Source organism: Aethalodelphis obliquidens, unplaced genomic scaffold (assembly GCF_003676395.1).
Source record: "Aethalodelphis obliquidens isolate GAN/ISIS:26980383/991018 unplaced genomic scaffold, ASM367639v1 scaffold61, whole genome shotgun sequence".
Classification (NCBI taxonomy): Eukaryota; Metazoa; Chordata; class Mammalia; order Artiodactyla; family Delphinidae; genus Aethalodelphis; species Aethalodelphis obliquidens.
In genome coordinates this window covers 78,252-105,854 of record NW_020838005.1, presented here as the reverse complement: position 1 = coordinate 105,854, position 27,603 = coordinate 78,252, and the positions used below count along the sequence as shown (strand labels likewise).

Below are 27,603 nucleotides of genomic sequence, written 5' to 3'. Positions count from 1 at the left end.
TTATGCCTCTGTTTAAATTCTAAAACATGCTCATTGCATCTGTTCTTCCCATTGATTTTTACAGATAAGTAGCTTTCCCATCCTCCGTTGCATTCAGCACCCGTTCTTGGCTGCTGTGAGCAATTTGCCAAATTCCTTCCGGGCACTTTCTTCCACAGCAACATACAGGGCTTACAGGGTAAACCACCAGTAATCATACAGCTGACCCCAGGGGCTCTGTCTTTAGTTTAGGAGGAAAGGGTGTGAAGCTTTTATTTTTATTTCCATTTTGAGATCGAAACAGGTAAGGTGTGCATCCTGGAAAAACTATTTAATGGCTGCCCTGAGCTAGGAGGCGGAAGGCTTTAGTGTTATCGTAGCTTGTCTTTTTACCTATACAACAACCATCCAAACCCACAAAAATCTCAGAAGAAACAGACCTCAGACCACAAGAAGACCTTGAGAACAAGTCTGACGCACTATGTCACAGCTGCTCAGGTTAAGAGTAAAAGACAAACACTGAATGATATTACCTATATGTGGAATCTGAAAAATACAACAAACTAGTGAATAAAACAAAAAAGAACCAGACTCACGCATATAGAGAACAACCTGGTGGTTACCAGTAGGGAGAGGGAATCAGGGAGGGGCAATATAGGGATAAGGGGAAAAGAAGTGTTGTTATGGGATTATATGAAATCACGCGTGTGTGAAACGTTTGAAAATTGTAAAGCACTAGAGAATTTAAAGAATCTTTAAAAAAAAAAAAGAGTAACGGTGTAGCTTTAGGGTGTGTTTGTCTCGTCAAGCAAAGAGTAGTGTTTGTTTGGTTGACTCTTATCAGGAAAAAGAGAGAGTGAAGATCAAACTAGACTGTTTTGCAGTCTAAGGGGGGGGGGCGGGGGGGGGGGGGAGGAAGCGACGGGGGCGGGAAGCAGGAGAGGGAAATCCCTGCTCATGATTCATCTCTGGGCAGAGCAGGGTCAGTAGAGTCTACACAGGGCTCAATTTAACACACTTCCACATCTCCTCCTTCCTTCTCATTTCCTCCCTCTTTTTTTTTTTTTTTTTTGCCATGCTGGCAGCATGTGGGATCTTAGTTTCCTAACCAGGGATCGAACCCTTGACTCCTGCAGTGGAAGCGGGGAGTCATAACCACTGGCCTGCCAAGGAAGTCCCCTCGTTACCTTCTCTCTTTTGTCCCACGCTGCTGCTCCAGTGCAGCCCTCCTGTCTCCCTCCTCTGTCTCTGTCTCTGTCTCTCTCTCACACACACACACACCCCGCCCCCACAGACACACAGGTCTGTGGGTCGGCAAAGCCTCAGATCTCCACCACACCCGGGTCCCTCAAACAGGGTGCAGTGGGGATTACACACTAGGAAGCCTCCTTCTCGCCCACCCCCTCCCCCTTTTACTTTGACTTCGTTCTTGTCTGTGATCCTGTCCGTGTGGACTTTTCACCCCATGTCCACCAGTGTCCCTGCCACCAGTAGCATTGTCACCTCTGTCTTGCAGCCCCTCCAGGCTCTTTTCACCTTGGTGACCTTGATGGTGTTTATGGGGGTGCGGGGGGGTCTTTGTGTCTCTGCCTCAGCTCCCTGTGGCCGGAACTGTCCCTGCACAGGGCTGCTCAGCAAGCTCCAGACGTGCCTCCCCTGAACGCACATGGGTTCTAAGATGCCTGCACTAATGCTGGTATGATGTCCTTGTCCTGTTCTAGGGGGTATTTATGGTGGGAAATATGACTGGCAGGTTGGGAACAGAACAGAGGTAACTGAATGTCCTGTTGAGGGATTGCCCAGGTCCAAAGGCACCATGGAGTCAATTTCAAGTTTTCACTTGATGTTACCAAAGATTTTTAAAAAGGCACCATTTGTAGTGTTAAAAGTGTCAATTCATCAGGAAGACATCTTAATCATAAATATTATGTGCCTAATAGTAGAGCTTTAAAATATCAATACATAAGGCAAAAACTGATGAAATTAAAGGACTATCATATCACCCTTTAATGAAGATGAAAAAGGGTAGTAACACTATCAACCACCATGGGAATTGCCCCGCAGTCCAGTGGTTAGGACTCTGTGCTTTCACCACAGAGGGCACCTGTTCACTCCCTGGTTGGGGAACTAAGATGCCGGAAGCCCTGCGGCACGACCAAATTAAAAACAAACTTAAAAAAAAAGAACCCAAAAAAACCTATCAACCACCTTGACTTAATTGACATTCAGAGAGCACACTGCAACATCTAATGAAGTCTCATTCTTTTTTGACGAACGTGGTACTTTCATCAACATAGACCACATTCTGGACAATTTTAAAAAGTCTAAATAAGTTTAAAAGCAATGAAATCGTATAGACTCTGTTCTCTGACTTCAATGAAATTACATTACTAGTCAAGAATGATCTCTAGAAAAAAAAACTCCAAAATTTGAGTTTAAAGCAACATACCTCCAAAGCATTCATGGTTCTTAGATGAAATCAAAAGAGAATTTTTTTTAATTTCAAAATAAATAATACTGAATACATACCACATGGAAATTTGTGGAAGACTGCTAAAGCAGTGCTTAGAGTAAACTGTGTAGTTTGCAATTAAAGACCTTCCTTCTGTTAAAAGAAGAGGGGGTTGGGAGAAATAGGGAGTAAAATTTTAAAAAATAAAATAAAATCAGTGACTGGAAGATCCGCATTAATCACCATAAAATAAGTGCAAATTAAACTCAAAAGAATAAGAAGGAAATAATAATATGAGTAGAAATCAATGAGATAGAATACAAACAGTTAAAGGAATTGACAAACCAAGCATTGATTCTTTGAAATAATCAACAAAATGAATAAAATAAAATCAATAAACCAAATTTTAAAAGAAAAAAAAGCAAAAAAAAAAAAACCCAATATAAAGAAGTAACGATGGGATATTATTACAAACTCTGCAGCCATGAAAAGGATAAGGGGATCTTATGAATAATAATTTTATGCTGATAAATTTGACAACTTGAATAAAATGGACAAATTCCTTGAAAAATACTACTTAGCAAAACAGATACAAGATGATTCTACTCAGGTTCTGGACATTGCTCTAAGTCAGAGGAGAAAGGCATAAAGATCGGAAAGGAAGAAATAACCAACTGTATTCATTTGCAGAGAACACCTGCTAGAACTAAGTGAATCTAGCAGGTCATAGCATGCAAGTCCGGGAGCATAGGAGGCAATAGGATTGTGTGAGCAGAAAAAGAGGACGCAGCCATTACCTAAACTCAGAGGAGGCCCAGCCTGGAAAGGGGAGGACTAGAGGGACACACATTAGCATAGCTGTCTCTAAGTTCTTCAAAGAATTTTAGGTGTCAGAGGGCTGCATTTTGTCTTATTTGGATCCAGCCAGTCAAACTGGGCTCCACATAACTTGTTTTTGGTTCAATCTTCTTCTTTTTAAAATTTAACATCCTGACTTAAAACACTCTCAAATTACAGAAAATTGCAAAAACCGTACTAAACACATTTCCTTGAACCATCTGAGAACAAGTCAATGACAGAATGCACATCACCCCTTAATGCTTCGGTGGGGGTTTCCAACAAACCAGAACATTCTACCCCCATAGTTAAATGCAGCCTTCAGAATCAGAAAATTAACATCCAAAGGGTACTATCAGCTAATCCTCAGACCCCATTCATATTTCTCCAGTTGTCTCTATGATATCGTTTATTGCACAGAGATCCTATCCTGAATTGCTGTTTCATCTTTTTCTGTGACTCCTTGATATTTAGTGGGAAATTGACAGACTATTTTTGAGGACAGGTTGTCAACTTCCTTTTTATTTTATTTACTTATTTACATGTATGTTAGATGATTTTGTATTTTTCCTACGTGCCTGTTATGGGCTGAATTGTGCTCCTCCACCACCAAATTCATATGTTTAAATCCTAACCGACAGTAGCTCAGAATAAGACTATGTTTGTAGATAGGGTCTTTAATTTATTTAATTTTTTAAATAAAAATATTATTCAATTTATTTAAACTGAAAACCAAAACCATACAAAACAGTTCATCCATTTCACCCATCCTGCACTCCTACCCCACCTGTTGCAACCATCAATCTGTTCTCTGTATCTATGAGCTTTTTTTTTAAATTTTTTTTTAGATTCTGCATATAAGAGAGATCATATGGTATTTTTCTTTGTCTGACTTTTTCACCAAGCATAATGCCCTCAAGGTCCACCCACGTTGTCATGCATGGAGAGATTTAAATTTTTGTGGCGGAATAATATTCCACTGTGTTTATATATATATATATATATACCACAATTTCTTTATACATTCACCCATCAATGGACACTTCAGTTGTGTCCATTTCTTGAGTATTGTAAATAATACTGCAGTGAACATGGGGTGCTTATATCTTTTTTAGTTAGCGTTTTCATTTTCTTTGGATAAATACACAGAGGTGAAATTGCAGAATCATATAGTAGTTATATTTTTAACTCTTTGAGAAATCTGCATACTGTTTTCTATGGTGGTTGCACAAATTTGCATTCCCACCAACAGTACACAAGGGTCCCCTTTTCTTCACATCCTCCCCAACGCTTATTCTTTTTTTGTCTTTTTGATAATAGCCATTCTAACAGGTGTGAGGCAATATCTCATTGTGGTTTTGATTTGCATTTCCCTGATGATTAATGATGTTGACCATATTTTTATGTACCTATTGGCTATCTGTATGTCTTCTTTGGAAAAATGTCTATTCAGAACTTCTGCTAATTTTTAAATGGGATTGTTTGGGGGATTTTTGCTACTGAGTTGTATGAGCTCCTTATATATTTTGAATATTACCTGTTTATAAGATACATGATTTACAAATGTTTTCTCGCATTCAATATGTTGCCTTTTCATTTTGTTAACAGTTCCCTTTGCTGTGCAGAAGCTTTGTAGTCCCACTTTTTTATGTTTGCTTTTGTTGCTTTTGCTTTTGGTGTCAGATTCAAAAAATCATTGCCAAGATCAGTGTCAAGTTGCTTACTGTCTATGTTTTTTTCTAGGAGTTTTATGGTTTCAGTTCTTATGTTCAACTCTTTAATCCATTTTGGGTTGATTGTGTGTATGGTATAAGATAGTGGTCCAGTTCCATTCTTGTGCATGTTGCTGTCCAGTTTTCCCAACACCATTTACTGAAGAGAATGTCCTTTCCCATTGTATATTCTTGGCTCTCGTGGCATAAGTTAATTGACCATATGTGCATGGGTTTATTTTGGGGCTCTCTATTCTATTCCACTGATTTATGTGTCTGTTTTTATGCCAATACCATACTGTTTAATTGAAATAGCTTTATAATATAGTTTGAAATCAGGAAGCAATATGCCTCCAGCTTTGCTTTCCTTTCTTAAGATTACTTTGGCTATTCAGGGTCTTTTGTGGTTCAGTACAAATTTTAATTCTTTGCTCTATTTCTGTGAAAAATGTCATTGAAATTTTGATAGAGATTGCATTGAATCTATAGATTGTTTTAGGTGTATGAACATTTTAACAGTATTGATTCTTTAAATCCATGGGCATGGACTATCTTTCCATTTATTTGTGTCTTCTTCAATGTAGTTTTTAATATACAGGCCTTTGACCTCCTTGGTTAAATGTATTCATAGGAATTTTCTTTTTTAGATGCAATTGGAAATTAGATTGTTTTCTTAATTTCTCTTTCTGCTGGTTTTTTATTAGTGTAAAGAAATGCAACCAGATGTTTTCATGTTGATTTTGTATCCTGTAACTTTACTGAATTCATTGATTAGTTCTAAGAGTTTTTTCGATGGCATTTTTAGGATTTTCTATACATAATATCATGTCATCTGTGACATGTGACAATTTTACTTACTCCTTTCCAATTTGGATGTCTTTTATTCCTTTTTCTTACCTAATCACTCTGGCTGGGACTTCCAATACTATGTTAAATAAAAGTGACAAGAGTGAGTGTCCTTATCTTGTTCCTGATCTTAGAAGAGGTAATTTTAGCTTTCCACCATTGAATATGATGTTTGCTGTGGCCTTGTCAGATATGGCCTTTATTATGTTGAGGTCTATTCCCTCTATATCTGCTTTGTTGAGAGTTTTATCATAAATCAATGTTGAATTTTGTCAGATGCTTTTTCTGCATCTATTGAGATGATCATATCATTTTTATTCTTCATCTTGTTAATGTGGTGTGTCACATTGACTGATTTGTGGATTTTGAACCATAGTTTGCATCCTTACAATAAATCCCACTTGATCATGTTGCATGGTCCTTTTAAGGTATTGTTGAATTCAGTTTTCTAATATTTTGTTGAAGATTTTGGCATCTATGTTCATCAAGGATATTAGCCCGTAATTTTCTTTGTGCATGTGTGGCTGGCTTCCAGTCATCCTGAATCTAGGCATTGAGATCTTCTCCTTTGGGATAGGACATGTCTTGGCACATGCTCAACTACTGGGAACACTTAAAAAATATAATAGGCTGCTTCAGCAATCCCAAAAGTTTGAGAGGTGACTAAGAGCTGGGGGAGGGCTGAACAAAAAATTCATTGCCTACACAAGGCTACTCCTTCAAGACTGGGAGAGAGATGGTTGTTTCATCTACTGTATAGAAACAAACACAGAGAGTCAAGCGAAATGGAGAAACAAAGAAATCTGTTCCAAATGACAAAATAAGATAAAACCTTAGGAAAAACGCTTAATGAAATGGAGATAAGTAAGTTCCTTGATAAAGAGTTCAAAGTAATGGTCACAAAGAAGCTTGCCGAACTGGGGAGAATGAATGAACACAGTGAGAACTTCAACAAAGAGATGGAAAATATAAGAAATCTAAAACATTGGGATCCTTTTTTTTTTTTTTTAAAGACTGTCTTTGAAATTCAGAGTGTATTTTTCACTTGCAACACACCTTGATTCAGAGAAGCTATTTGAAGTGCTCCATCCCCACATGGGCCTAATGATTACTGTATTGGACAACACCACCTGGGTCTCTAGAACTGAGAGAAGAAAGTCCTAATCCCTGTCCTCAACGAGCTGCCAGTCAATGGAAGACACAAAGAGGCACAGAAGTAATACAATAAGGAGGGAAAAGCCTTCAGATAAAGCTCATGCCATCTGCCCCGGCAAAAAAACAATAGGAAAAAATTTACGCTGTGAAGAGTCAAATGGTGACCCAAAGAAAGGGGCTTCTGTGCTCTGGAATGCAAAGGTATTCTCCAGGAACTGAGCTGAAGACTTGCAGGAGCTGTCACGACCTGGGAGCCCATGTCCCAAGGCTTGACCTTCACCTCCAGGCTCTCCTCCTTCAGGTGACCTCACTCTTCCCTGCAGGATCTATCTGTCATTCTCATCTAATTCATACTTATCAGTAATGAAAGATACTCTAAAAAAACCAACTTTCAAAACCTTTCCTTAATAATGTGTTATGATGATGACACTTCCTATCAATGATAAAAAAGTGACTATTCAATAATGGTGATGGAGCAACTAGGATGACTTCTGAAAAATAATAGTGTCTTCCTTATGCTCTTCTTATATTAGAAAATTAAGACTAGATGGATCAATGAATTAATTGTAATATATGAAACAAAAAAGTACTGCAAAAATATGAGAAAAAAATTCTTACAAGTTCGGAGAGGGGAAAGGCTTCTTCAGTATGACAAGAAACTATAAAACTTGCCTAAAGTCAACTATATAAAAATTAAGAAGAAAGCTGCATGGAAGAAATCATGACAAAGTTAAAAACAAATTAGAAAAAAATACTCAGAATACAAAGCACACTTAGAAGTGCAATTTCCTTAATCTATAAGAATTCATAATGGGGACTTCCCTGGTGGTCCAGTGGTTAAAACTCCGAGCTTCTACTGTGAGGGGCACAGGTTCGATCCCTTGTCGGGGAACTAAGATCCCACACACTGCATGGTGTGGCAAAAAAAAAAAAAAAAAAGAAGATCAACAAGGAAATAGTAGACTTGCACAATACTATAAACCGACTAGACCTAACAGACATCTATAGAGTACTTTAGTCAACCACAACAAAATACACATTCTTTTCAAGTGCACATGGAACATTCTCCAGATTAGACCATATGTGAGCTCATAGAACAAATATCAATAAATTTAAAAGGAGAGAGATAATAGAAAGTATACCCTCCCAGCACAATGGAATGAAGTTAGAAATCAATAACAGGAAGAAATTGGGGAAGTTCACAGCTATGTAAAAATTAAACCATACTCCCAAATAACCAGCTAGTCAAAGAAGACATCAAAAAGGAAATTGGAAGATATTTTGAGATGAATGAGATTGAAGATACAGCATACCAAAACTTACGGGATATAGCTAAAGTAGCTGAAAACTTAGACAGAAATTTATAGCTGTAAATGACTACTTTAAAGGAAGAAGAAAGATCTCAAATCAATAACCTAATATTGTACTGTAAGACACTGAAAAATGAAGAGCAAACTAAAGGTAAAGTAAGCAGAGGAAGGAAATAATACAGATTAGAGCAGAAAGTAATGAAATTGAAAGTAGAAAAACAACAGAGTGTGTGCTGATGAGTGTGTGCTGGGCCTTGTGGTGCCCTAGCCCTTCTGCTTGCCCATGACCATGGTAGAAACAGGGAAAAGCCGATGCTGGTCAGGTCTCCTGTGCCATGGGGAAGGGGTGAAGGAGGGAGATCAGGGTCACGGAGGGGAAAGGAACCTGCTCCCGGCTATGGTAGACCAGCAGCTCTGTGAGATGTTATGCTACTTATTATCTGTCTTCTTTTCACTAGCTATATTCCTAAAACCTAAAACAGGCAGGCACAGAGTGGGTACTCCCATGTTTGTTGAACGATTAAATAAAGGCTGCATAGTATTCCACTGTGTGGCTGTTACATAATTTAGTAATAATCTGCATAACACTAAGAATTTTTGATTTTTTTCAAAATTATTATTACATTGAATATATGTGAAAATAAATCCATATATATTTTTCTGATCATGTAAATAGGGTGGCTTTCTAGAAGAATAGAATCTGGGTCAACCTGCAAAAGTATATTTTTACCGTAGACCTGCATACACACACTCACGTGGTCACGTGTACATCCGGTTGTGGTTCATATAGTTCAGTAGTTTTGATCTTATGTTGTGGGCCTTTTTTCATTTTTGCTAACTACAAAAAAATCGGTTTAAACTTGCATTTCTTTATTTTCATTATTTTTGTTTATGATTTTGGTCTTTTCTGCTTAGAGTTTTTCAAAGAAGACAAGCTATCATGCCTGTGCATTTTCTCACATACAGACAATAAGTTCCTAATTTTTTGTTATCATTTTATTTAGTCTAATATTTTAGTGTACAGAAATTTTCATTTTTAACTAGTGAAATTTGTAGATACAACACTTTTTAATTGCTTATAAGCTTAGGGAGACCCCATATAAGATGAAGTTCTCTAATCTCGTAGAGAATTTTTAGTTTTTTTAGTGTGTAGCTATAACCTAAATGGAATTTATTTTGTGATTGATATGATGTGTTCCCTGAATTGTTCTGAGTCACTTTCTGGTTCTTCCAACCCCATTTAGCAATGGATTCTCCTATTTCTCTCTGCTTTTGGTCTGTCCTTGATCACAGTTCAAATGTTTATACAGACATTGGTCTCTTTCTGCCTAGACAGTTCCTTTTTGCTCATTTCTTGCTCAGTACACATTTTAACTTAATAACGTGAATGTAAAAAAAAAAAAAGAAAGAAAACAAACATTTAAAAGGTCAGTTATCCCTCCATCCTGATTAACTGCTTTGATATTTTTAAAAAGAGGTCAATACATGTTCAAAGTGAGAAAATTGAAATAGTACAGAAAGGTTCTCAGACAATAGTGAGACCTCTTTCACTCTTTTCCCAGCCCCCTGGCTCTTTTTATTTCAAGTAACTAGGAGAGGGAATTTCTTGTGATTGTTTGCCAGAATCTTTATGTATATGCCATGTATATATGCATATGCATATGTACAGCTGTATATTTTTACACGCAAGACATTATACTATGTAATATGCTCTTCCCAATGAAATTTTCTAATATATTTTAGTATGTAACAGAGCAAATACCTTTTCCTTACTTTTTTAAAACTTATAATTTTACCCAGGCAGAATTTAGAATTGTTTCACAAGATTTCCTCCACTCCCCCCCAAAAAATCATTGAAGTTTTTATTAAATTTATCTTAAAATTAAAAAATAATCTAGTAAGAATTTAGATATTGTCAATATTCAACATATTTCTTATGAAGATAGAATGTCAAGTCAAGTACAGTCGTCCCTCGGTTCCTGCAGGAAATTGGTTCCAGGAGTTCCCACATATGCCTAAGTCTGCAGATGCCCAAGTCCCTGATATAAAATGGCATGGTAAAGGCAGCCGTCCATACCCATGGGTTTTACATCTGTGGATTCAACCAACTACAGATAGAAATTTCAAAATGTGCAAATATGGAGAGCTGACTGTATATGTTTTGAAAATCCACATATAGGTGGATTCACAAAGTTGAAATCTGTGTTGTTCAAGGTTCAACTGTATTATAACTCAATTAAGATTTATGCTTTTCTTCACATAAATTATTACATTTTCTGGTCAAGGCTGTTCTCTTTGTATTTTAAGCATTTTGTAAGTTGGACCCTCTTGTCATAAATTTTCTGATTCAGTTTTAAACTCTACAATCATATCTAAAATAACGACTGTTTTACCTGCTCCATCCAAGAATCTGCCTCATTTTTTTTTTCACAACATGCTTCATAGGCTAGAGTTTTCAGAATAATGTTCAACTATCCTTAGAAAAAGCAGGTGTTTTCATATTGAATGGACTCTCTTGGAGAGGCCCTTAGTATTTAACCATTAAGAACAAGGTTGGGGATAAAAGGTCATACTGTATAGCACAGAGAACTATGTTCAATATCCTATGATAAACCATAATGGAAAAGAATATTAAAAAATATATATATGAATAACTGAATCACTTTGCTGTACAGCAGAAATTAACACAACATTGTAAATCAACTGTACTTCAGTAAAAATTAAATTAAATTTTTTTTAAAAGAATGAGGTTGGGACTTCCCTGGTGGCACAGTGGTTGGGAGTCCACCTGCCGATGTGGGGGGCGCGGCTTTGTGCCCCGGTCTGGGAGGATCCCGCATGCCGCGGAGCAGCTGGGCCCGTGAGCCATGGCTGCTGAGCCTGCGCGTCTGGAGCCTGTGCTCCATGATGGGAGGGGCTGCGGCGGTGGGAGCCCTGCGTACCGCCCGAAAAAAAAAAAAAAAAAAAAAAAAAAAAAGAATGAGGTTGGGTCTTGGGTTCATGTAGAAATTCTTATCATTGTGGATGCAGCCTCCGATTTTGAGATGGTTTCAAAAAATCAAAATTGGTGCTTAATTTTACCAAATATCTTTCCACCTTCCATAGAGACTATCAGATGCTTTCATTCCCTTATTTAGACTATTGATATGGTACATTATTACTGATCAAAGCACCTTTGTATTTGTGAAATAACCTTTACTTCTATTTTCCAAAGTGCCCTCATGTATATTCTTCACTTGAGTCACATATAGCCTGGGATGGAGTGCCTGTCTCCTGACGGGTTGGTGAGAAAGGACTGGAAGGGGCAGAAGGGAGCTGTGTGGAGTGCTGGGAATGTTCTGTGTCTTGATTGGGTGATAACTACTCAGCTGCCTACAGCTGTCAAAGCTGGAGCAGACGCTTAAGAAGTGAGGATTACTGTAGGGAATGTGTCCATTAAAAAAATATCAAAAGGAACCAAAACGAAATTGTAGGGCTGAAAAGTCAAATAGCTGAAGTGAGAAATCCACACTAGAGGTGTTTAGCCACACGTTTGACAGGTAGAAGAAAGGATCAGTGAACTTGAAGACAGGACAAAAGAACACAGGGCAGATAGCCCCTGCACGTGCATGGGAGTGGAAGAATTGATTTAGGAAATCACAGTGTCCCTGGTTTATCTCTTCTCCTTGAAAGGGAAGCAGTTGATAATCCCTTTGAAGAGTTTGTCAATAATATCAAACAATACAAGAAAGGCCATCAGCTACAAAATATTTACATATTTATGAATCCATGACCAAAATATGTAATTTTAAATAAAAATAAGTGTGTGTATTTTTCTCCCCCATCCTCCTGCTCTCCTCTGGAGCAGTGCTGAGTGACCCAGGTGCAGGGGTGTGTTTTCTTGCTGTGTGACCGGCTCCTTCCTTCTACCCTTTATGCCTCAGTCTCACCTTACATGAGTGTGTCTCCTGCTCTGACTCTGGATTTCCAGGCGCCAGGTTCCTGGGGAACTAGAGTCCAGCCCCTCCTCCCTCCTTCTCCTCCCTGCCCTTCCCCTGGGAGAGGGACCCCAGCCTGGCCTGGCTTCCCCACAGCCTCCCCAGGTGATGTCTCTGGGCCACACCTGGGCCTGCTGGGCTCCCTTGAGGTGCAGACCGGCTCTGACAGAGCTGCTGGGAAGGGGGGGTGGGGCCCTGCTTGCTGGGGTCATTCTGTGACCCCTCACCCTCCTGCAGCTCCTGGGCCACCTTCCCTTTCTGTCCCCACTGTCCTTTCTGCATCCTCATCAGTGGGCCCAGTGGCTCAGCCCTGCAACCTCACAGAGACCCATTTCTTCTCCCCTGGACTTTAGGCCCTAGCTCTCCTTCTCACTTAGAGTTTCTGGAAGGCTTCATGGTCCCACCTCTGTCCCCTTCCCAGAACCAAGGTGCTGAGTACACAGCTGCATCCCCCACACCCAGAGGCTGCCCTTCTGCCCCTGCCCATTGGTACCTCAGCCTCACCCTGAAGACACGGAAACCACAACCTGCTGTTTTACTCTTCCATAGTCCTCGAGTACCATCTCTCCCCTCCTCCACAATCTGCTCCTGCTCAGTTATCCCCCTTTCTCCTTCCCTTTTGCTCCAAACCAGTACTACGTGTCCTCTTACTATAGGGCATTCCCATTCTCCAGCCTTGTACCTTTTCTCCTGCATTTCACATTTGCCCCAACTTCCCCACCCCAACGCAGACAATAAACCTTCTGTGGGGTCACCTCTGAAGGTGAGGAAGATACCCTGCATTCCCAAGATGGCAAGTGTCCATTGCTATGTTGGAGCCCTGCAACCATCCCCTCCCCCAATGCTCAATCAATCACCAGCATCCTGATAGCCAAGAACTTGTGAATATATTTGAAAATATATCTTCAGTTAGATTCTTGATCATGTTCTTAAGGTAACTTCCTAGAAGAAGTGGAATATTGAGTTAAGATATAGAGGTATTTTTTTCCTCTACACACACACACACACACACACATACGTGCACACATGCACATATGCATGCACACACACACACACACGTGCACTATTTTGGTTCCTACCAACAGCTCGTTCATTTTGGTCTGGAGATTTTGGGGGAGCTATGGTCAGGGTTCCTCACAATTGATTCCGTGCACTCGTTTATCCCCATGCTGGAGAAAGGTCAGGCGCAGGACTGGGGTTGAGGAGGCAGAGGGTCATGCTGGGGCTGGGAAGCGGCAGGTCTGCACAGAGCTCTCCAGGGCCCTGCAGGTGGATGAGGACAGACCCTGGCAAAGTATTCACACCTTGAGAGGGATCAGGGCATCCTTAGGGAGGGAATGTCCTCACCACAGGGTGGGAAGATCCCTGGAAGGGAAATGGCCCAAATAAAGCTCACCTCCATCCCTGGTTTGCAGCAGCGAGCAGGGACCTACATCTCCTGGCTCCTGAGGTTTCCCTGGGAAAATCCCTTCCTGCACCCACTGCTGTCTTGTGAGTTGTTCAGTCATTACTACCATTATGGTTATTCTAACTTCCCTTATTCAAAGAAGAGAAGTGTACTGAAATTAGTGTATCAATTTAGAGGAGAAAAGTGTTCACTTATATACCTGATCGTTAACTTTCCGCTTAACATCTTCCATCTATATCTGCTTACTTTTCTCTGTCATATGGGCCCAAGTCCTAATCTACCTTACTGCCATTTAGAATGTAGAATATTGCAGTACTGCCAACAGGTGGGATCTTTAACAATATCCGAAGGTATGTTTAAGGGAGAACATGCAGGATTCTTATTTCATTTTGAAAGTCAGGCACAATATATATCCAGTATTTCAGTGTACATTAGGAAAACAACCAGCTCATCAAACTTGTGCTTTAGGGTTTGGAACCCTTTCTATTCTTGTACCTTGTCTTGTACATGTTTTAATGATCCATTACTAGGTTACTTTTACGTCAAATTTTCTTCTGATTTTAAAATAATCCATGAGGCAGACACACCCTGAGATGACCACCAATGAGTCCAGCCCTGTGTAATCCCACCTGAGGGTATGGACAGAATCTGACTTCCTTCTCACCAAGAAAATGCCAAGGTGATAGGATGTCACCCCCTGACTGGGTTACATTATGTGGACAAAGGGATAGGATGCCACTCTTTGTTTCTATTAGTTGCATCCTCCGTCCACTAAATCTCCAACCAGACTCCTTCTCTCTCCACATACTCCCTGTGTCACGCAGTCACTAGGGGGCCTAGTGATGGTGACACTCAGCATACGCAGGAACGTCATGAGATTTCCTCTGAGGCCAGAGCACTCAGAAGTGCTCCTACAGCACCCACAAAGGCTGTTCAGACCCTGACCACCAGGCAGGCCCAAAAGGGCCAGAGGTAGGGGGCGGTGGGTGAACTCATGCCCACTGGCTCCAGTGAGGTGGTCTCTACACTTGCGTGGTTCTGATTCTTCTAGCTGGCCAATAATCCAGGCAGAAGAAGTTCTGGAGGATCCTAGGTCACCTTCCTCATGGAGAACCTAAAACCCCTTCAACACTCACCATGCATTTAATTTTCTCCTTCTCTCTTTTGGGAATATAAGATGAACAGGAATGTTGTTAGCAACAGTTCTCAAATAAGTCTCATCAAAATTTGTGTGTACATATTGTAGAAAATAAATGTCCCATTATTGCAACAATCAGATAATACATAAATGTTCCTATAAGAAATCTCTCTCCAGCATTGTCCTGGTTGGCTCTTGACTTAAGCTAAGGACAGGGAGGAATCTGTCCATGAAAAGATGCCCAAAAGAGGTGATGGGGTGACACATGAGGTCACCCATCCGAGTCACGTCTGTCCTGGGAGAAAGAGTAATGAGTGTCACAACTACTGCCCTCCTGAAAAGCAGATTCACTCTTGTGGAGGGGAGGGCTCCACATATGACTGGGCTTTTGAAAGCATAGTTCACTCACAAGAGAGGTCTGAGAGCAGCCGAGTGGTATTTGAATGTTGTGTAATGTTTTTTGATTGTAACTAAAGGGCAGTAGTTACCCTTTGCTGATCTAGATGTGTCTTCCTTATCTGGAAGTTCTCTGCGTGGTATAATTCACAAGAATCTGAAAACTCTTCCTCTAAGATCAGGAATAAGACAAGGATACCCACTCTCACAGCTTTTATCCACATAGTACTAGCCAGAGGAATTAGGCAAGAAAAAGAGATAAAAGGCATCCAAATAGGAAATAAAGGGAGATGCAAGAGGGAGGAGATATGGGGATATAAGTATATGTATAGCTGATTCACTTTGTTTTAAAGCAGAAAATAACACACCATTGTAAAGCAATTATACTCCAATAAAGATGTTAAAAAAATAGGAAAGTAAGAAGTAAAACTGTCACTATTCTCAGAGAACATGATATTATATATAGAAAACCCTCAAGACTCCATCAAAAACTCTTAGAACTAATAAATGAATTCAATAAAGTTATCTTTATTGATATAAATATTTATTGTATTTCTTTACACTAATAATAAACCCTCAGAAAGTGAAATTAAGGAAATAATGTCATTTACAATTGCATCAAAAAGAATAATATTCCTAGGAATAAATTTAACAAAGGAAGTGAAAGATCTGTATATTGAAAACTACAAGACATTGAAGAAGATACAAATAAATAGAAAAATAGTAAATGTTCATGGAATTGATGAATCAATATTGTTAAAATGTTCATATACCCAAAACAATCTACAGATTCAATGCAATCCCTATCAAAATTTCAATCGCATTTTTCACAGAAATAGAAAAAAATGATCTTGGCACTTGAGGTAAGGAAGATGGCAGAGTAGAAGGACATGCTCTCACTCCCTCTTTCGAGAATACCGGAATCACAACTAACTGCTGAACAATCATCGCCAGGAAGACACTGTATCTTACCAGAAAAGATACCCCACATGCAAAGGCAAAGGAAAAGCCACAATGAGATGGTAGGAGGGGCGCTATCAGAATAAAATCAAATCCCATAACTGCTGGGTGGGTGACTCACAAACTGGAGAACAATTCCACAGAAGTCCACCCACTGGAGTGAAGGTTCTGAGCCCCACGTCAGGCTTCCCAACCTGGGGGTCTGGCAACAGGAGGAGAAATTCCTAGAGAATCAGGCTTTGAAGGCTAGCGAGATTTGATTGCAGGACTTCGGCAGGACTGAGGGAAACAGAGACTCCACTCTTGGAGGGAACACACAAAGTAGAGTGCATATCAGGGCCCAGGGGAAGGAGCGGTGACCCCATAGGACTGAACCAGACCTACCTGCTAGTGTTGGAGGGTCTCCTGCAGAGGTGGGGGGCAGCTGTGGCTCACCAAGGGACAAGGACACTGGCAGCAGAAGTTCTGGGAAATACGCCTTGGTGTGAGCCCTCCCAGAGTCTGCCATTGGCCCCACCAAAGAGCCCAGGTAGGCTCCAGTGTTGGGTCACCTCAGGCCAAACAACCAACAGGGAGGGAACCCAGCCCCACCCATCAGCAGACAAGTGGATAAAAGTTTTACTGAGCTCTGCCCACCACAGCAACAGCCAGCTCTACCCACCACCAGTTCTTCCCATCAGGAAACTTGCACAAGCCTCTTAGACAGCCTCATCCACCAGAGGGCAGACAGCAGAAACAAGAAGAACTACAATCCTGCAGCCTGTGGAACAAAAACCACACTCACAGAAAGATAGACAAGATGAAAAGGCAGAGGGCTGTGTACCAGATGAAGGAACAAGATAAAACCCCAGAAAAACAACTAAAGGTAATGGAGATAGGGGACCTTACAGAAAAATAATTCAGATTAATGATAGTGAAGATGATCCAGGACCTTGGAAAAAGAATGGAGGCAAAGATCGAGAAGATGCAAGAAATGTTCAAAAAGACCTAGAAGAATTAAAGAACAAACAAACAGAGATGAACAATACAATAACTGAAATGAAAAATACACTAGAAGGAATCAATAGCAGAATAACGGAGGCAGAAGAACGGATAAGTGACCTGGAAGACAGAAGGGTGGAATTCAATACTGCAGAACAGAATAAAGAAAAAAGAATGAAAAGGAATGAAGGCAGCCTAAGAGACCTCTGGGACAACATTAAACGCAACAACATTCACATTATAGGGGTCCCAGAAGGAGAGAGAGAGAAAGGGCTCGAGAAAATATTTGAAGAGATTATAGTCGAAAACTCCCCTAACATGGGAAAGGAAAGAGCCGCCCAAGTCCAGGAAGCACAGCGACTCCCATACAGGATAAACCCAAGGAGAAACACGCCGAGACACATAGTAAGCAAATTGGCAAAAATTAAAGACAAAGAAAAATTAAGGACAAATTTTATACACTGAAGTGTATAAAATGGATGAGTAATAAGAAAAAAAATAAAAATAAACATTAAATAAATAAAATAATCTTAAATTTGTATGGAACCACCAAAGACCCCAAATAGCGTAAACAGTCTTAGAAGAACATAGCTAGAGGCATCCTGCTTCCTGATTTCAAACTATATTTCCAAGTTATTGTAATTAAACAGTATGGTATTGGCATAAAAACAGACACATGGATCAATGGAATAGAATAGAGAGCCCAGAAATAAACCCATGCATATATGGTCAATTAATTTATGCCAAGGGGGTCAAGAATATACAATGGGGAAAGGATGTCTCTTCAATAAATGGTGTTGGGAAAACTGGAAAGCCACATGCAAAAGAACGAAACCGGACTGCTATCTTACCCCATACACAAAAATTAACTCAAAATGGATTAAAGATTTGAACGTAAGAACTGAAACCATAAGACTCCTAGAAAGAAAACGTAGGCAGTAAGTTCCTTGACATTGGTCCTGGCAATGATTTTTTGAATCTGACACCAAAAGGAAAAGCAACAAAAGCAAACATAAACAAGTCAGACTACATCAAACTAAAAAGCTTCTGCACAGCAAAGGAAGCCATCAACTAAACAAAAGGGCAACATCCTGAATGGGAGAAAATGTTTGCAAATCGTATATCTGATAAAAGGCTGATATCCAAAATATATAAGCAACTCATACAACTCAATAAGATAAACCAAACGATCCAATTTAAAAATTGGCAGAAGATCTGAACAGATATTTTTCCAGAGAAGACATACAGATGGCCAGCAGGTGCATGAAAAGATGTTTAATATCACTAATCATCAGGGAAATGCAAATCAAAACCACAATGAGATATCACCTCACACCTGTTAGAATGGCTATCATCAAAAAAACCCAGGAAATAACAAGTATTGGTGAGGCAGCGGAGAAAAGGGAACCCCTGTGCACTCTTGGTAGGATGGTAAATTGGTGCAGCCACTATGAAAAATTATGGAGGTTCCTCAGAACATTAAAAATGAAACTACCATATGATCCAGCAATTCTACTTCTGGGTATTTATCTGAAAAAAATGAAGACACTAACTGGAACACACCCATGTTCATAGCAGCATTATTTACAATAGCCAAGATCTGGAAACAACCTAAGTGTCCATCAATAGATGAATGGATAAAGAAATTGTGGCATATATATATGTATACACACACACACACAGACATACACACAACGTGCTATTATCCAACCATAAAAAGAATGAAATCCTGCCATTTGTGAAAACATGGATGGGCCTTGAGGGCATTATCCTAAGTGAAATAAACCAGACAGAGAAAGAGAATACAATATAATCTTTCTTACATATAAAATCTTAAAAAAAAAAAACCCAAAAAACCCCCAAATCAAGTTCACAGATACAGAGAACAGATTGATGGTTGCCAGAGGTGGGGAGGGCGGGTGGGCGGGGGTGGAGAAATGGGTGAAGAAGGTCAAAAGGCAAAAAGAAAAGAAAAAAGGACTGTATGCAAACGGAGAGTTAAGAGACTCAGAGACAGCTCCATGACTGTGGGCTTTTGCACAGGGGCTGGGGAGGATTTCCTCTGGCTGGTTGGAATGTCTCTTGCTTCCTCTTCGTTCTCAGTGCCATGGTAGGTGACGAGGCTGGGGGGTACCCAAGACCTCCACCAGCCTGAGTCATCAGTTCCATCCAGTCTGCCTTGGATTCTCTCTGGCAGCTCCCCTCCCCAGGACCAGCTTAGACTCCCCTTCCTCTAGTTGGACTGTTACTAGAAGACCTGCCTCAGGCCACCGGGGTCAAGGGGCAGTGTGTAAAATATTTTTAAAATGTTTTTAATTAAAAAAAACTTTCCTCAAGTCACACAGGGATTTATTGACTCAGGGATGATTAGAACCCAGAGGTCTCCAGTGGACATGTTGGTATTCTGGTCTGCAATTAAAAAACAGAAAAAAAAATCAAATATAGGGTCTGGTTGGGGGCATTGCTGTGACAAACAGCTAATACAGAAGCACTTCCCTACGAGGCTTCTGGGCCCTCACCAGGCTTCTGAGGGGGCAGCTTCCAGAACACCTCCCAGTTGTGGTCCCCCCCCACTTCACCCCACCACTACCACCATGCAGCAAAGGACAGGGACCCTTGTTCCCAATCTGCAACATCCTAATAGGAAGTAGGCCTGTGGAGCAAAATGATGAAGGAAAGAAAGGAAAGGCATAGAGGGAAGAGGAGGATGACTTACTCTGCTTTGAACCAGGCTCACCGTGAATAGATTATTCCTTTCAGTGGAAGAGGTTTTCATAATAAAGGTTCCTTTCTCTTTATTTTGCATCATTATATCTGAAAGGTGCCGTAACAGACTTTGATGGAACTTTTTAAATTTTTTTTAACAAAGTATTTGTACCTGCATTGTGTTGTAAATGCTCACACCCCCCTAGGATAGAGGGCCCAGCACCAGTGAAGAATGGGGGACAGACTCGGGCTTGGGAACAGCACCATGGAGTCCATGGCAAGAGCCCGCAGATATCAGAGGCCCAGACACTGGAGGGTGAGGAAGAGGGTAGAGGAAGATGCTGGGAACCCTGAGGGGGTATTCACCAGGGTCCAAATGTTCTATCAGGTACAACTTAAGGTTTATAAAACAAACGTGATGAAAGTAAATTTATACAGCCATGCTAATGATAATTAAGGTCCTTAAAAAGTAGAGTTCACAACAGGAAAATATAGTGTGTATCCTTTGCCTTTAAATAAATACTTATTTGTAATTCGATAGTAAATTGATCATTAACATTAATTACGTGAATAGGCCCAGGGCAAAAAATCCCACCAGGTCTCTCTCATTCTCTAAGCACTTAAATCTCAGAAAGTGCAAGTGAGTCTGGCAGTCTACTCATTTTTCTAACAATTCAAGGTTTCTTAGTTCACACCCCTACAATACGTGCAGGGCATCCACTCTGTGCCAAGCGGGGCTGGAGGCGCTCCGCAGACTCTCGCGGGGGGGGGGGGGTCTACTTCTTGGGAGTCCCTGTTCTCTGGCCTCCTTGGGGCCCTGGTCAATGGAAGGGGGGCGGGGAGGAGCAGAAGCTGAGAGTGGGCAGAAGGCGGTAGTCAGAAGACAGGTGGTTCAGGGTTTATGAACGGGTGGGGCATTTGCCCTGCAAAGGGGCAGGGTCAGGACCCGCCTTGAACGCAGATTCTGAATCTCACAGCCCGGATCACAACAGAGCATGTGGGAGGTGCCCTGTCCCCACCTCCAAAGGCACATCCCCGGGCATCAGCCGCCAAAGCAGGCAGTTTCCTCTTTGAAACAGAGGTGCCGTCAAGGTCGCTGGGCTCCTCTCCTGAGCCATACGCGATTGGCTAGAAGTGGTGAATGTTTACGTCAACTCGACGGAAGGCGTAGCTCATTCGCCCCCGCGGGTGACGCAACCCGAGGATATAAAGCTAGCGTCAGGCTGAATCATTAGACCATAGAGCCCTGCCCCGCGCATCCCACAGGCGGCAGGGACGATCCGGCGCCCCACGAAGCACACTTTCATTCCTGATGGCTACTCCGCGGCGACCTGGACAGCGAGCGCCCCGCGACCGCACGTGGCAGCGGGCACAGAGCACACAGGCCGCCTCGAGTACCCGGGCAGGGCGCGCCCCCGGTCCCAGGCCTCGGCTGCGGGGCCCCTTGGTTCTCATCTTCTTCGTCCTGGGTGTCCTGCTGTCGGTGAGCTCCCGCCGCGAGTCCCGGCTCCAGATGGCGCGCTCCGTGGCCGGGAAGGGGCGGGGGCGAGGGGGGCGGGACACGGCTGGGCATGTCCCGGCAGCACCCACCCGGGCGAAGCCCAAGTACAGGGGGTGAGGGGGTGGCGGAGTGCGGATCCGGGGCTGGCAACATCTACCTGCGGCCCCGAAGGAGAAGAGCCCGCTCTCCGCCTCCGGGTCCTTGGAGGGTCTGGCCTCCAGATTGGTCCCAGGAGAGCATCAGCGAGTGACAGACAGATCGCCTTTTCTTTCTCTTCCCCTTTCCTTCCTCCGATCCTCCTCACTCTTTTTCTCTCTCTCTTTTTATTTTGCACTACGTTTAACGTTTAAAACGTGTCCTTTGTAAATCGATTAACCGTGTAGGCCCCTGCCTTCCCCCACCACTGCCTTAAGCTCCTTTGAATTTCCTTTTCCCTGAAAGGGGAGCAACCCTTAACGTTGCTTGCTGTTTGTTGCAATTTATGGGTGCTGTGTAGAAACCATCAATCAACCCACAGTTGGGACCAGATTCTCACCGCTTCTTTAGGAGGCGAGCTGGAGGCTCTGGGGGCGATTTACCACTATCAGTGTGCATCCCAAAGAAACTCACTATGGAAAAAAATGTGCCTCCTTCCACTGCTTTCTCCGGTTGTTTGAAGCTCTTTTCGAAGTTTCTTATATGTTCACAGGAAAAAAAAAAAAAAAATTAAGGGCCTAACAAGGTTACAGGAATCATGAAAATGTGTACTTTTCATTGTACAAATTAGTACTAAAAATCAGAAAAGAAATAGCGTTTTGTATTCACAAAAAAATATAGACTTAGTTTTTAAAATTATCAGTTTATCATAGGTAGGATTCATGTTGAACACGGCTTGATGAATGGCTCTGGGTGCCTGTACGCACTGTCAAGTATCCGTGTAGCCATGTGCATTGTCCGTTAGGTAGCTCCTTAGAAGTGGAACTGCTGTCAGCAGGTTAGATAATTTTACACTTTTGTTTAGATAAGGATAAACTGGCCTCCAAAAGAAGGCTGGACGATTTTACCTCACACCGAGAGTCCACAAGTGTGCCTGTTTCCCTACCCCTTTGCCACATTAAACTTTAATTCTTTGCTAGTCTAAGAAGTAAAAATGGGGCACCACAGTGCTGTGGTTTTGATTCCTCAGTGCCAGTAGAGATTTTCAAAGATCCGTGAGATTTCTGAGACTGGGGGTGGATGACCAGGAGACCCCAGATTAGGCAGCAGGGGAGGGGGCAAAAATACAAACAGTAAAAGAACTGACAAAAATCTTACACAAATTCTTTCAGACAACATAAGAGTTCTTCAGTAGATTCTAAGCCCAGCATAACCCTAATAGTGAAACCTGACAAAAACATTTGAAAAGAAGAAAAATATTAATATGTTTCAATATCCTTCCTAAAAACAGAGGCAGAATTCCTTAACAAAACAAATAGTAAACTAAATTCAGGAATATTTAAAGAAGAAAACATGCCATGACCAAGTGGGTTTAGTCACAGGAATAACATCTGAAAATGAGTCTGTTTTTCACTATGCTAACACCATGAAGGAGAAAAACTATATGAACAGCTTAACAGATGCAGAAAAAGCATTCGACAACTCTTAACCTCCCTGTCATGCTAAAACCTCTCATTATATCAGGGCAGAAGAGACCTTCCTCCATCTGATGAAGGCCGCTTCCTCTTGGAGTCACATAGGAGATTAGGATAACCTAGAAAGGGGTGTGAAGGAATGTTCTGTAGTAATGCTAATTTCCAGGATCTAGATAGAGGGTTTGGGTTTCCCAAGTGTATGTGTTTTTAAAAACTGTTTGAATGGTACCCTTAAGAATTGTGCATTTCTTTCTTTGTAAATCTTAACACTGAAAAAAACTGTAAAGAAATATGGAGCTCAAGTTACTGACAATGCTGAAGTATTGAGTTGCAGACGTGAATTTCATCATAAAAATAAGACACATAGGAGAATGGACAGAGGGATAGATAAAGAAAGAAATTTGGGGCTTCCCTGGTGGCGCAGTGGTTAAGAATCCGCCTGCCAGTGTAGGGGACACGGGTTCAAGCCCTGGTCCGGGAAGATCCCACATGCCGTGGAGCAGCTAAGCCCGTGCGCCACAACTACTGAGCCTGCGTTCTAGAGCCCGCGAGCCACAACTAGAGAAAGCCCGCGTGCAGCAACGAAGACCCAACGCGGCCAAAAATAAATAAAAATTAAATAAATTAATTTAAAAAAGAAAGAAATATGTGATAAAGCAAATATAGCAAAATGTTAGTTACAGAATCTAGGTGGTGAGTATATGAGAGTTTACCGTACAGATCTTTAAACTTTGTTGGATGCATGAAAATGTTCATAATAAAACATTGAGGGAGAGCGCCTGTGAGAGGAGAACCAGGAAAGAGAGGAGGGAATAGGACTGTGAAGGCAGGGAAAGGAGATTCCACCAACTTGTGGGGAGTCAGAGGAGGCCCAGCCTGGGGAAGGGACGACTTAGAGGACGTATGTGGGCTTAGCTGTCCCCAAATACTTGACAGACTTTTCTGTGGAAGAGAGCTGCATTTTATCTTTTTTAGATCCAGGCAGTTGAACTGGGCTCAACGTAAGCTGTTTCCATCTTAACTGTGTTTTTCTTTCTTTCTTTTTTTTCCCTTAATTTCACTTTCTATTTTGTCACTCCCAGGTTAAAGCAAAGTTGCAAAGACTATACAACCCCCACCCCTTTTTCCTGTACCATGTGAAAAATAGCTGCTGATATGATAGATCCCATGACTGAAGAATGTATATTTCCTACAAATGAGGACATTCTCCCCCAAAACTACTACACAGCCTTCAACATCAGAACACTAACATCAACACGTTAATCCTCATCAAATCCTCAGACTCCATTCAGATTTTTTCGACTGGCCCCATTGTGTCATTGTTAGCGTGGAGACTCATCTCAAAACTCTGTATTGCTATTTCTTCTTCCTCTATGTGACTCATTATGTGGAACGCTAGCAGCTTCCTTTCCAGGACAGCTTGTCCGGTTAAAGCCAAAAGTTCATTACTCAACTGTGATCCTGTATCCTGATTTTGAAAAAGTGTGTGCATAGTATGACTCATTTGTGAAAATGTGTGTGTGCGCGCACGGACGCGCATGTGAGAAAGAAAGAGAGCGAGCCTGAGAGTATTACACGTATGGTCAAATAGAAGGAGTAAAGACACAAAATAATGGATGTTTTCTCTAACTGGGGGGATCCCTGTGGTTTCTGTGTTCTTATAAAAAATTTTTCCTTGCCCATGCTTTCTGGAATAAACATATTTTATTTTATTATAAGAGAAAGGAATACCAGGAAAAAAATTTATGTGTAAGTTACTTGGTAGCACAAAAGGCCAGGGGACAAACATGAAAAGAATGAGAGTTTATAGCTGGAAGAAAGGCCCCAGTTCTGTTTCATTTTGCAGGCTGTGGTCAAGGGACTGTGGGATACATCCTGGGAGGGATGAGAGTCTGAAAGCCACTCATGCCTGTCCCTGCTTTGTCTCCACAGATTGCAGCTGCTTCAGCCATGCCCATAAGGCAGGAAAAATTTCACCAGCAATTAGCTTCCCCGCAGGGAGGGAAACACAGCCGCTCAGAGAAGTGTCTACCAGGTACATTCTAAGACTGATCTCCAACCCTTACCGCACCCTTATCTTCATGTCCTTCTGGTCCTCTGATTCCTGCAGTTCCCGGCTCTTATTCCACAGGCATTTACTGGAAGTCTTCCGTGTGCCAGGCGCTGTGCTAGTGGAGGGCACGAGGCCCCCGCCCTCCTGGAACACTCCTCCTAGGATGGTACCCAGACAGATGGACAGATATGACAGTCAGAGAGATGAGATAGAAACCGTGAGGATAATTGAGTGATGGGTGGGACAGAGTCGGGGTTGGTGAGGCCTCCTGGGGATGGTGACTTCGGTGCAGAGAGCCAGGTAGAGTGCTCCTGAGGGGGCCCCGGGAACTGTCACCCCAGGGGGCAGGGCTGGGCTTGTTTGAGCAAAGCTAGGGGGCAGCTGGGGTGAGTGGAGGGTGGAGAGGTCACCGGGACAGGTGGGAGGAGGCCATAAACCCTGAACACTGTGAAGGGAGCATGAGTTTTATTTTTTTAGTGAGGTATTAAAGTAAGTAAAAATCTCACTGTTTTATATCGATACATGTTGAAATGATACTGTGTTGGATATTGCCTCTTTCTTTTTACTCTTTAATGTGCCAACTGTGAATGTGCTTTTATGTGTGGCTTGTAATATATTCCTGTTGGCAGTACTGGTCTAAGGTACGTGGTAGATGCAGAATCAAAAGGTTAAAGCCAGGTCAGGGAGAGTTCTCTGTGTGGATTCCACGGATGGCCGAAAGAGGCAGCCCTGTCCACACTGCCAGCCTCTGGGAATCCTGTGGGGATTTACTCACCAGCTTTTCCCTTCCTTCCCAGGGTTCCACATGGAGGAAGCCAGTGGAGATTGTGTGCCGTGCACGGATAAGGTGGATTACACCAATTATTCAAACACCCTGTCTTCTTGCTTACTCTGTAAGACTTGCAAATCAGGTACAGAACCTGTCCCCATGCCTACAGTTGGGTGATGAGATGGGATTTGAATGGAACGGGAAGTCAGCAACCTGATTTCCAGCCCAGCTAGGTCTTCGTCCTACCCTGTCTTAGGTCAGTAAAATAAATGAAAACAGAAATTATTTGTATAACGTATGCCACCTGGTAGGGAAGTCTTCCAGAGCATCAGTTGGAAGGGGGGGAGTAATGTGTCCCGTGACGGAGGGGCTGGTTAGTGACAGCACGGGAGGCCTGGGTGAGTGGGACAGGGCTGGGTTTGAGCTGTGTGGCGAGTCTGGCTCTGGGCCGGTCCCCTGTGAGCCCTGTGACTTCTGCTCCGGGATCTCAGCCTCTCTCATGACCAGCTGGGCCAGGTGTTGGGAAGTCACCAAAGCGGTCCTCTCCATCCAGAGTGTCTCGTATTACACCCTGCCCCACCCCCACCCCAGCACTTGCTCCTGATTTGTGACCTAAAACCTTTTTCTTCCCAATCCTGATGTGATCTGTAATGACGCATGGTCCCTTTCATATGCCTCCATTGGTGACACGTGAACAGTGGCTGTCCTTTGGATGGTCTGTGTGTGTTGCTGCAGAAAATGGCCCCCAAATTACTTCCTGAACTGAGTAGAACTGAGTGGGTGGGGATCTGGGTGGTGAAGAATGGCTGAGAGACACGTGAGGGAAACACACCCCCCAAAACCTTACCTTTGGTCTCCAGAGGAAGAAGAGAAAAGTCCGTGCACCTCAACCAAGGACACTGAGTGTCAGTGCAAACCTGGCACTTTCCGTAGAGAAGATGCACCTGAATTCTGCGACAAGTGCAGAACCCGGTGAGACATGGGAGCCTAGGGGGCTCCCAACCCACAGAGACCCCCAGTTTCCTTGTACCCCTTTCTCCGGTTTCCATGCAGCCCCTCCTACCTCCTCAGGGCTCCCTTGTGCCTGTGGGGTCTCCTGAGCGTGCAGCAGCCCCTCCCCATTCCTCTGTGTGTCCTTCCCCAGGGCCCCCTTCCCACACCTCCTCAGAAGGAGCCTAGAAAGACAAGTGTCTACCACAGACAGAAGTCATAATGAGGCCATATGTGTGCTCCTTCAAGGTTCCCATAAAACCCGAGCCAACTCAGCTGGCCTCACATCCAGCCCTTGTTCCCCAATAAGATCTGAATCTTTCCTATTTGGGGACGTAGGGACCAATAGTAATTTGCTCTCCTCTGACGCTCCAGTGCTGGCTGCGATTGGTAGGAAGAGTCAACAGGTGGAGGACAAGAGGATCCTTGTATTAAAGCTTGACTGGAGGATGAGGCTTGGCTTGTGCCCAAACCCTTCTGACCCTTGACTTGGATGAGATGCCCCCTCACATAGGCTTCCCCTGCAGCCCAGGGAGGCCAGTGCAGGCCTTGCAGAGAAGGCCCAGCTCCTGAAGGGGCAGCTCTGAACACTCAGCAGGAGCCCTGGGGGCTGGAGTGCACAAGCCCAGATCCTTCTCCCCAAAAAGGGGGACTGAAGGGACCCTGCCCTGAAGACAGGAGAAGCCCGTCCCTCCTGCACTGTCTTGTCAGGGTACCCCAGGTGGGAGTTTTCTCCCTCTTTCTCCTCATCTGGCCAGCTTTCCCTGACGGATCCCCTCCATGTCCTCCCTGTGTCTGTACCCAGGTGCCCTGATGGGATGGT

At 42.6% G+C, this 27,603-nt stretch overlaps 1 protein-coding gene across 4 annotated transcripts in view; it reads left to right on the top strand.

Moving 5' to 3' along the window:
• LOC113610180 (tumor necrosis factor receptor superfamily member 10B-like) overlaps nucleotides 1–27,603 on the top strand; it is a 105,922-nt gene that overhangs the window by 5,637 nt on the left and 72,682 nt on the right. For 2 of the 4 annotated variants that reach the window (XM_027088062.1, XM_027088059.1), the window contains exons 2-4: nucleotides 24,901–25,003; nucleotides 25,819–25,932; nucleotides 26,651–26,762. In XM_027088062.1, coding sequence (XP_026943863.1) covers nucleotides 24,901–25,003; nucleotides 25,819–25,932; nucleotides 26,651–26,762 — 329 coding nt within the window. Of the gene's footprint in view, nucleotides 1–19,152; nucleotides 21,341–24,900; nucleotides 25,004–25,818; nucleotides 26,047–26,650; nucleotides 26,763–27,603 lie in introns of those variants that run through there. The other 2 variants (XM_027088060.1, XM_027088065.1) reach the window with 2 other exon arrangements.